This window comes from Corvus kubaryi, unplaced genomic scaffold (assembly GCF_017639235.1).
Source record: "Corvus kubaryi isolate FWS band 111438036 unplaced genomic scaffold, C.kubaryi_AGA036_p1.0 138, whole genome shotgun sequence".
NCBI classification, from domain to species: domain Eukaryota; kingdom Metazoa; phylum Chordata; class Aves; order Passeriformes; family Corvidae; genus Corvus; species Corvus kubaryi.
Window position 1 is genome coordinate 2,479,076 of NW_024580672.1, and position 9,517 is coordinate 2,488,592.

Consider the following 9,517-nt stretch of genomic DNA (forward strand, 5'->3'; position numbering starts at 1 on the left):
CGCCCCCCGGCAGGCGCGGCGCCCCCAGCCCCGCGGCCGCTCCGCCGCTGCCGTGCGAGCCGCGCTGGCTGCGGAGGAAGAAAAACGTTCGCAGCGCGTGATGTGAAACACAGAATTAACGCCCATCCCATCCTAGCAGCGAAAACAAGGAAGGAGGGGAGGGGAGAGGGAAGGCGGACGAGAAAGGGAAGGGGGGGAAAAAAAAAAAAAAAGAGCGAGAGACCATTAAAAACGGAGAAAAAAAAGCCCCAGAAAAGGGAACGTCACATCCCCTTGACCCTCCAATCACCTCGGGGTCCCATTTGATTGGAAGGCGGCAAAGGCTTTAATCTCAGACTAATTCAGCTGCTTTTGAAGTGAGTTTCTTTGCCAGATCCCGGGCTGGATGGGCAGCGGCTCGCATCACAGCTGAGCGGCGGAGGCGAGCGCTCCGCGCCGCGCCAGCCGGGGGAGCTGAGAGCGGCCGAGGGGGATCGCGGCACACGCTCGCAGCCCCCACCCCCGCCCCCAGCACAGCCCAAGGATTACTCGGCTTTTTTTCCTCCTCTTTCTCTCCGGCCGGCTCCCCCTTTCCCTCCCCCTCTCCACCCACGCCCTCCCCGCCAGAGAGAGCCACGGGACATTGTATGTTTGTTTTTCTGCTCGGGGGGCGTGTGGCTTTTTTCCTTTCTCGCCCGCAGAAAGCGAGCGAGCGTTTCCGAGTGCGAGCGGCGCCACTTGCCCCAGTTTTCATGCGAGGTTTTGGGTCATGATCACATCGCCCTCGCTTTCTGCTATAAGAAGTAGTAAGCGCAGCAGCAGCCTCAGCGAGCCCGGAGGCAGCCCCCGCCGCAGCGCCGCCGACCTCGCCGGGCCGAACGGGCACGCTGGGAATAACGGCAGCAGCGCCGCCGCCAAGCCCTGCTTCCACGCCGTCCCCCCCTCGGACCCGCTACGCCAAGCCAACCGCCTTCCCATCAAAGTCTTGAAAATGCTCACGGCGCGGACTGGACACATTTTACACCCTGAATACCTGCAGCCTTTACCCTCCACGCCCGTCAGCCCCATTGAGGTAAGGACCCGGCCCCCGTCGCTTTCTCCCGTCCCTGCCCGGGCGCTGGCTGTGCATGGCGGCTCCGCCAGCCGCCTTCGGCACTTTCCTGCGCTTTGAAATGCATTTATACCGGGACAGGGGTTTCTTTTGATCTCGAGTTAGTGCGAGGAACCGCTCCTGGGTATTGTTTCCGTGTTTACTGGGATAATTTCTAGTTCCTGTGTAAATTAATATTTTCTTTTTGCTATTTTGAGCGGGGGTTTTTTTTGCTTTTTTTTTTTTTTTTTTGAGAGGAGGGTTGAGTGGAAGGAACCGATCCATGCTGCGATCACGATCCGGCCACGCAAATAAGCAGCGCTCCGAGTGCCAAACAACCTTGCTTTTGCAGGGAGCGTTTTGGGGTGTGGGGGGGGTACAGACACGGGACGGGACGGCACAACGCGGAAAGCGACAAGCTCAAATGTGGGTGCGGCAGGATAACTATTTCGGCTCCCCGACCGATTCCTTTCAAGTACCGACACGGATCTGTACTTCGGGGGGGCCTATTAGTCCCCTTTCTGCTCTGTCGAGGTTGCCGGTCCCTCTCGGCATAGCTCGCTGTTTGCGGGACCGAAACTCGAAACGGAGCGGGTGGTGGGAAGGGTGTGTCCGTGGGAATGAATGATTTCATTAAGGTCTCCGTGGAGCGAGGACACCCTTCTCCCGGGGAGCCCTGCTCGCCGGCTAACTCGAGCTCTGTTTATAAATAGTGCCACCAGTCAGGGTGCAGAAATGCTGCAGTCGCTATAGTTCACGGGCGGGTTTGCGCGCCAGCACGGCCCGAGCGACGCCGAGACGCCGAGCTCCGCGCTGCCCGGGCCGCTGCCGGGGGGAGGCTGGGGGCGTTGAAGGCGGCCGCGGCGGGCTCGCAGGGATACGAAAATCCCCAGCCCTTTTTAAAGGCTTTATGGAAAATGGTGCATTCAGGGGAGGGGGCTGTCAAGTTGATGAATGCGCACAAACTGTTCGTTACTTCCAGGCTGTACTCTGCAAAAACCTACGGGACAAGAGTCCTATGTATGCACCGAGGGTTTTCTCAGACCCCGATTAAATCTTTGTGTGTCCTTCTGATTTCCGCAGCTGGATGCAAAGAAGAGCCCCTTGGCCCTTTTGGCACAAACTTGCTCGCAGATAGGGAAGCCGGACCCGTCCCCTTCCTCCAAACTCTCCTCGGTCACCTCCAATGGCTCCGGAGGCGACAAGGACTCCAAGTCGGGCCCCTTGAAGCTCAGCGACATCGGCGTGGAGGACAAGTCGAGCTTCAAGCCGTACTCCAAGCCGGGCGCCGAGAAGAAGGAGCCGGGGGCGGCGGGCTGCGCGGGCGCCCCCGCCGCGGGGGTCGCGGCCGGGGAGAAGTCGGGATTCCGGGTGCCGAGCGCCACCTGCCAGCCGTTCACCCCAAGGACAGGCAGCCCCAACTCCAGCGCCTCCGCCTGCTCGCCCGGGCTGCTGCCGGCCGAGGGAAAAGGCGGGGAGGACAAGAAGGACTCGGAGGGCTGCGGAAAGAGCGGCAGCGCCGGCTCGGAGGGAGGCCCGGGCACCACCAGCATCAGCCACAGCCGGATTAGCGTGAGCTGTGCCGGGATTAACGTGGAGGTCAACCAGCACCAGGAGAGCACGCCGGGCTCCAAGCCCATCGCATCGGACTCCGCCTCCTCCTGCAGCAGTACCACCGCCACCTCCTCCACCTCCGTTCTGGGCTCCGGCCTCGTGGCCCCCGTCTCCCCCTACAAGCCGGGCCAGACCGTTTTCCCCCTGCCCCCGGCGGGCATGAGCTACCCGGGGACGCTGGCTGGAGCCTACGCCGGCTACCCGCCACAGTTCCTGCCGCACGGAGTGGCTCTGGACCCCACCAAATCCTCGAGCCTGGTGGGGGCCCAGCTGGCCGCCGCCAGCAGCCTGGGCTGCAGCAAGCCGGCGGGATCGAGCCCGCTGGCGGGCGCGTCGCCGCCGTCGGTGATGACGGCGAGCCTGTGCCGAGACCCCTACTGCCTGAGCTACCACTGCGCTAGCCACCTGGCAGGCGCCGCCGGAGCCTCCTGCGCCCACGACCAAGCCCTCAAGTCCGGATACCCCCTCGTCTACCCCACCCATCCTTTGCACAGCGTCCATTCCTCGCTGACCGGGGCCACGCCGCCCTCGCTAGCCGGCCACCCTTTGTACCCCTACGGCTTCATGCTCCCCAATGACCCCCAGCCACACATCTGCAACTGGGTGTCGGCCAACGGACCCTGCGACAAGCGCTTTGCCACCTCGGAGGAGCTGCTTAGCCATTTGCGGACCCATACTGCCTTCCCGGGCACCGATAAACTTCTCTCCAGCTACCCCAGCTCCTCCTCGCTGGCCAGCGCAGCGGCTGCAGCCATGGCATGCCACATGCACATCCCCACGACGGGCGCCCCAGGCAGCCCGGGCACGCTGGCCTTGCGCAGCCCGCACCACGCGCTGGGACTCGGCAGCCGCTACCACCCCTACTCCAAGAGCCCCCTGCCCACCCCCGGGGCCCCCGTGCCCGTGCCCGCTGCCACCGGACCCTACTACTCCCCTTACGCACTCTATGGGCAGAGACTCACCACAGCCTCGGCCCTGGGGTACCAGTGAGTGCAGGCAGCGGGGCTTTGACACACAACACAAAGTCTAGCGGTAAGGGAAGGAAGCCCTGCAAAACTTTATAAAAGTTGGAAAGAAAAAAAATCTGACTTTTTATAAAATAGTGTTCATTTGAGGACTGGATCCATGAGCACTGTATTTATTTATGTTAGCTTCAAGCGGGACAACGAATCATAAAGTGCATTACTAAACTGAGCTCAATAGGTAAAAGTGGAACACCCATTGTAGAATATAAATAAAAAGATAGAGGTCTTCTCTTTAATGTTACTTTGAAATTGCTATGATTGTATTGTACGTTCTTATTTAATGTCTCATTGAAACAAAAAAATTTACATGCATGTTTGTTACTAAAAAACAACTCGCAATTTGTCAGTTATAATTTCAAATTGCAATTATTTTTAAGGTGTATACCCTTGAAAGAGAATTGGTATTTTTTTGTATGTATTCTGGAAGAAAAACAAAAACAATTCTATTCCAAAAACCTCATTTGCCTTATTTTGTTCTTTAAAAGGAACACTTAACTATTTTTAATTTTTAAGTCCACCCTGTAAAAAGGGTTAAGTAAGGTTTACGTCATGTACTAAAATAGACAATGTATCGCTTTAAAGATTAAAATTCCGTATATTTGATGTATTAAAAGGTTTTACTTTTTTTTTTAAATACGCTTTGATTCTGTTATAAAACCCGAGTAGGTCTTGGATGGAGGTGACTGCTAATTTCTCCTTAAGCGTTTATTCAATTTTAATTAAAAATTAAAAAAAACACAAAAAACCAAAAACAAAACCCAAAGTTTTTTTTTTTTATTGTAACCCCAGGGCTCTCTTAAAAAATAATCAGTCAGAGTTAGGTTTTTTTTCTTTTCAGTAGAATTTGTTGGCACAAAATAGGAAAACTGAGAGTCACTTAAATCTCTTTCCCTTTCTTAAAGAAGTCAAACTTTTTAAGAAAATGTTTTTACTGTGAAATACCTGGTTTTAAAACTAGTTTTCAGATAGAAGACTTCTTTCTTTAGAAAGAAATGGGGAAGGCAAGACTGTTTTGTAAAAGTGTAAAATGATTGTCCGAAAGCTTTTTTTTTATAATGTAATGTATTACTATTCATCTCTTTCTAAATGAGAAGTTCAGAAGTAATTAGGGAAGCACTGTTTGAGCTCATCCAGTTATTTTCAATTTCTTTCTTCAGTTCGCACCGCAGCACAAAAGATCATCACGTTAAAAAAAACCAAAAAAAAAAACCGGACAGCTCTGAAAACTCATTTTCTTTTAAAAACGAAGGGACGGAGGAAAAAAAAAAAAAAAAAAAAAAAAGCCATCCGTTATTTGGGCTGAGTTTGCTCTTTGCTGAAGTGCAGTGCCAAACTCGACGTGATACCGAGAGGGGCTGCCCCTGCCTGCGCCGCGTCTCTGCCTCCCCAGCCCGGGTTTCCTAGCGCCCAAGGGCCACCGCCCAGCTCCGGCTCGTCGTCCTGCATTCAGGTAGGAGCGGGAGCTGCGACGGAAAAGCCGGAGCAGCTACCGAAACTGCGGAAATTCTCGTTGCCGCCGAGATAGTGGGAAAAGCGATACCCAAGCGTGTAACAGCAATGCCAGCGAAGGGCTTTGCCCCGCGGTCCGCCAGGCGCTTGCAGGCAGCGGCTCAGGCGGAGCCGAGTACCTGCTGCCCCTCGCTCGGCCCCGCTCCCCCCGCTCCCGGCCGCCCTCGCCTCGGCCCCAGCGCGATGCGCTGGCGGGGGGCAAAGTTGCAAGCGGCGACTTTGCTTGACAAATCACTGGGTTTTCTCCCTCGTTCTGGAGCCCTCCACAATATAATTACTGTTCAGAGTTTCCCGTGGTGCCCAGATGCTAATTAGTCTAATACATTTACTCCAGATAATTAGTGGAAGTTAGCGTTAATGTGCAAAGGCGAGAAAAGCAGCAAGCTACTGAAGCTCCAGCGGCCGCCCGGCCGTCCCGCACGGGGCTCGCTCGCCGGGGCCGGGCCGGACCCGCGGCGGGGCCGGGACACACACACGGGGAGGCCGGTGCCGGGCCGCGCTGCGGCTCTTTTGGCACTCTGTCCAAAAGCGGCACGGGAAATGCTTTGCGCTTTAACCAAATGTACTCCCCCCCACCCGCCATAAATGGGAAAGGCACCTCTGCGTATCTCTGCTTTAGGGAATGCAAAACGAGCTCTCGTTATGAACTGATGAGTTAGAGAAAGGGAGGAGAGGGCACTGCTGTTGACTGCACCAAGTAAACTTGGGTAATAAAATAAGCGGATACAAGCACAGCAAGTAATCGAAAGAAGGGCTTCTCGGGTCGGGGGCGATGGTGGTGGAGGATTCATCCAGCGAGCCCGAGAAAGGCAGAACAAGCTCGCAGTCCTCTCTCTACGCCGCACGCCCCCCGCCCTCTCCTGCAGCCCGGCCAGACTGCCTGCCCGCTTAGCTATTTTAACTACTCTTAATTTGAGGAAAATTACATTTCAGGCTCCATCTGGGTGTGCAAGCAACAATTACAGTTTTGCCGCGATTAAAACACACCACTATCGCCACGTTCCTCTCTTGCTCATGTGTTTTACAATTATGGCTCTTCAACAGCTGCAGCTCAGACTGTGCTAGCCAAGCCCCATCGCCCATCAGGTGTTTCAGGGGCGATTTAAAAAGAGCGAGGGAGGCATTTGTGTCCTGGAACCCGAACTGCAGTTTTGAGGATTTCAGCTCTGAAAAGTTACACACAAAGATTGCTGATGCAAGTGGTGAAATGAACACTTAATGCTATTATTACTGTTTTGCTCAGATGCTGTCCCCGGGATTAAAGAAAAATTAAAACACCTTCTTTTATATGTAGAGTGGTGATAAGTAGGTCTCTCTTCCAGGCTTGTTAAGTATATGACCTGGCAAGTGCCACCTACGATTTTGATATTAATGTATGAAATTCGCCTTTTTTTCTAACAGAGATTGACTTATGGACATTAATGTTTTTAGGTGAAAGGACTGCATTTGTTATTCCTCACCACTCCCCCTCCCGTTCTTACTAACTGGATGGGTTGCGGATTTGACAGCAGCCGCTGGTCCATGCCACCGAACTAAAATAATTTCACAGTGAAAAACCAGCTTGAGAGGACAAGCAACAGAAGGGCAAAACCCATCAAAACCCGAAACTCTGATCAATCTGACCAGAGTCAGGCATACATTAGTTTAAATTAAACAGTTTTGTCTTTCTCACAAATCTTTTTTGAACATTAAACAAAAACTCATGTAATATTTAAATCAACTCTTGTCAGATGCTAAGTGCAACTGAAGAACCAAAATAAAAATTAATGCATTTCCATCCACTCCCAAAAGCTTACTCTGGATGCCACTTCAACAAAATACTTCTGATAAGCAACGCTTAGAAAAGAAGGGTCCTGTTTATCTTATCTATGGGGAAATGTAATTAAGGTAGTTTTATGAAACAATAAAACACCAGACTCCACAGACAGCAAAGGAGTCTCTGTAATATATCTGAGCCTAGACGGGCGTATGTGTCCTGGCTTATGTGCACAAGCCCACACCAAACACGTGCACGTACATATGCTTGCCTGGTTTTAGAATGCAAAATGTATGCTAGAACTAAAATACAAGGATGCCTTTATTACAGCAAGATTTCCCTCAGTGATAAGAAACTCCATTTTCTAAGACCGGAAAGTCACCCACTGCCCATTCACCACCTTTTAACCACCCTCAGAACAGCCAGCAAGGTACAGGCAGTGCTGTGACTGGGACTGACCCTCTTCTCTCTAATCCGAGGTTTGTAGTGATCTACCCACACCTACAGCCTAAATCAGCCAGGCAAAGGGAAGCCTTTTGGGGAAAGACCCAAACTTTCTGAAACAAAAGTAAATGTGCATTCCTATTCTGTAAAAACATTGATCAAACTTCATTCTTCCATACTTAGAAAAGACGTAGTGCACTGCTGCCTTGCTTTAATAGTGTTGGCTCTCATGACAGGCTTTCAACAGACCACATTTTAAGGTTTTTTTGTGGTCATTGTTTTTTGGTTTTGGGTTTTCTTTGTTGTTGTTGTTGGGGGTTTTTTTTCTAATTTTGTTTGTGTATTTTCTTTTGTTGTTTTTCAGGTTTTGATTGGTTGGTTTTGTTTTTTGTTTGGTTTTTTTTTAAGGAACGAATCTGAAGTGGAAAATCGCTGGAGCCACCAGCATCAAATCTCCTTTCTATACATATTTTTGGGTGTAATTTCGGACATTTCTAACCCCATGTTCAGATGCCCCGCCACCCCTGATTCTTTCTGCACCATGAAGCACAGCCCGCACTGCTTCATAAACAGACCTGAAGTAGGCAAGCAACCAGTTCTGATCAGAGGTGTCTAATCCCTGCTAAATCTCTTTCTCAGCTCACTCCTGGAAAATTCGGGGCAGACTACCTTTTCTTTTTTAAGGTAAAATTTTGTTGCAATGAAGCACAGAGGTGTCAGAAGAAAAAAGACGGACCCTGAGTCTCTCTGCTCTCACCTCTTCGGAGGTGGAATGCTTTGGCAGCAGAGACGTGGTTGAAATTTGAGCAGATTATACATTTGAGCTTGTGCACAAATGCGAAAAGACTGTCCTAATGCTGGATATTTCTCCATCAACATCAACCAGGTGCTGCTGTTGCAAAAATCCCACCTCCGGCTGCTTGCTCTGTGCGTGTGTGCACGCACAGCGATGCACAGACTTTGTTCTCTCTTCATGTCTGAAATTCATCAACTACTCCCCCCTGTTCCCAGCCCCCCATCCCCTACGTGAAAAAAAAGTGAATCCGTTCAGGCTTTGAATATTGTAAGAAGCCTTGTGTGTGTATTTTTTTTTTTTTAATCTTCAGATGAATTAAAGACAACCTGACAATGCTGTCATCTGTCTTCAACGTCACATCAAGGCAAGAAATAATGATAACAGAGCAGCAGAAGGACGCCCACTGAAACCTGGAGGATATATATACACATATATACACACACACACATATATGCCTTGAAACAGTTTGAAAGAGAACAAAATTAGATTACCGCTCTTAGGCTATCGCGGTAAGAACATGTGGGATTTTGCGTGTGTGTGTGTATAAATGGTTCATCTTTCCTGCCTTATTTTGTAAAGTGCGTGCTATTCGATCCAAACCACTTCTGTGGGATGGGATAAGAAGACGAGCAGGCACATTCCTCGTTCCCAAACTACCACGACCAATGGAAGCACAAAAATATCTCCCCTCCCCCTCCATCGTTTCAGGTTCACGTTCCAGTTAATAACAAACGTTACTGCTCTCCTGAGGCGCAGGCCAGAGCGGGCACGCTTTACACGGAGGCCCAGGCGGGCACGTTACGCGCAGCTGCCCGGCGGAAGAGGAGCTGCTCCCGGGAGGAAGAGCGAGGAGCGGCTCCCGGGAGGAAGAGCGAGGAGCGGCTCCCCTTTGTCTGCGCGGGCCGCGGGCCGGTGTCGCTCCCGGCCGCCAGGCGGCGCTGCGGGCCCCGGCGGAGCTGAGGGCAGCGCCCGGAGCCGGGCCCGGCAGGGACCCGACGGACATGGCGGGTTCGGCCGCTGGGAATCGCCCCCAGCCCCGGAGGGCAGCATGGCAGCACAAATGGATTTGCTCCGATAAAAACAGATAGGCCGGACTAAAAAAAGAAAAAAAAAAAAAAAAGTGGTGGTTGGGTTTGGGTTTTGTTTTTTTTTTTTTTAATCACGCTTGTAATCTCATTCGCTCTGAAAGGTAAATAAATTGCAGTTGTGTGAAAAACAATTGGTGCTACATGTGTTCATAACAGATGGGATCTTATCACAGTTTAACTGTAATAAATTCTGACTTCTGGAAATTGTAATCTCTA

The 9,517-nt window shown here is 51.5% G+C and overlaps 1 protein-coding gene across 4 annotated transcripts; it reads left to right on the forward strand.

Moving 5' to 3' along the window:
• Window positions 1-214: 214 nt before the first annotated feature.
• Window positions 215-9,517, forward strand: ZNF503 (zinc finger protein 503). Of its 4 annotated transcripts, none has more exons than XM_042018606.1 (3): window positions 215-1,051; window positions 2,153-5,158; window positions 7,782-9,517. In XM_042018606.1, the coding sequence occupies exons 1-2, from the start codon at window positions 749-751 to the stop codon at window positions 3,671-3,673; spliced, it is 1,824 nt and encodes a 607-aa protein (XP_041874540.1). In that variant the 5' UTR covers window positions 215-748; the 3' UTR covers window positions 3,674-5,158; window positions 7,782-9,517. The 4 variants fall into 4 exon arrangements, with proteins under 4 accessions (XP_041874540.1, XP_041874539.1, XP_041874541.1 ...); XM_042018605.1 differs by having other exon boundaries at window positions 7,826-9,517; XM_042018607.1 differs by having other exon boundaries at window positions 8,524-9,517.

Bases quoted from the DNA above. Each gene is read 5' to 3' on its own strand.
- ZNF503 (XM_042018606.1), top strand. From the start codon at position 749: ATGATCACATCGCCCTCGCTTTCTGCTATAAGAAGTAGTAAGCGCAGC. The intron at 1,052-2,152 runs GTAAGGACCCGG...TGATTTCCGCAG, and splicing joins CGCCCGTCAGCCCCATTGAG to CTGGATGCAAAGAAGAGCCC.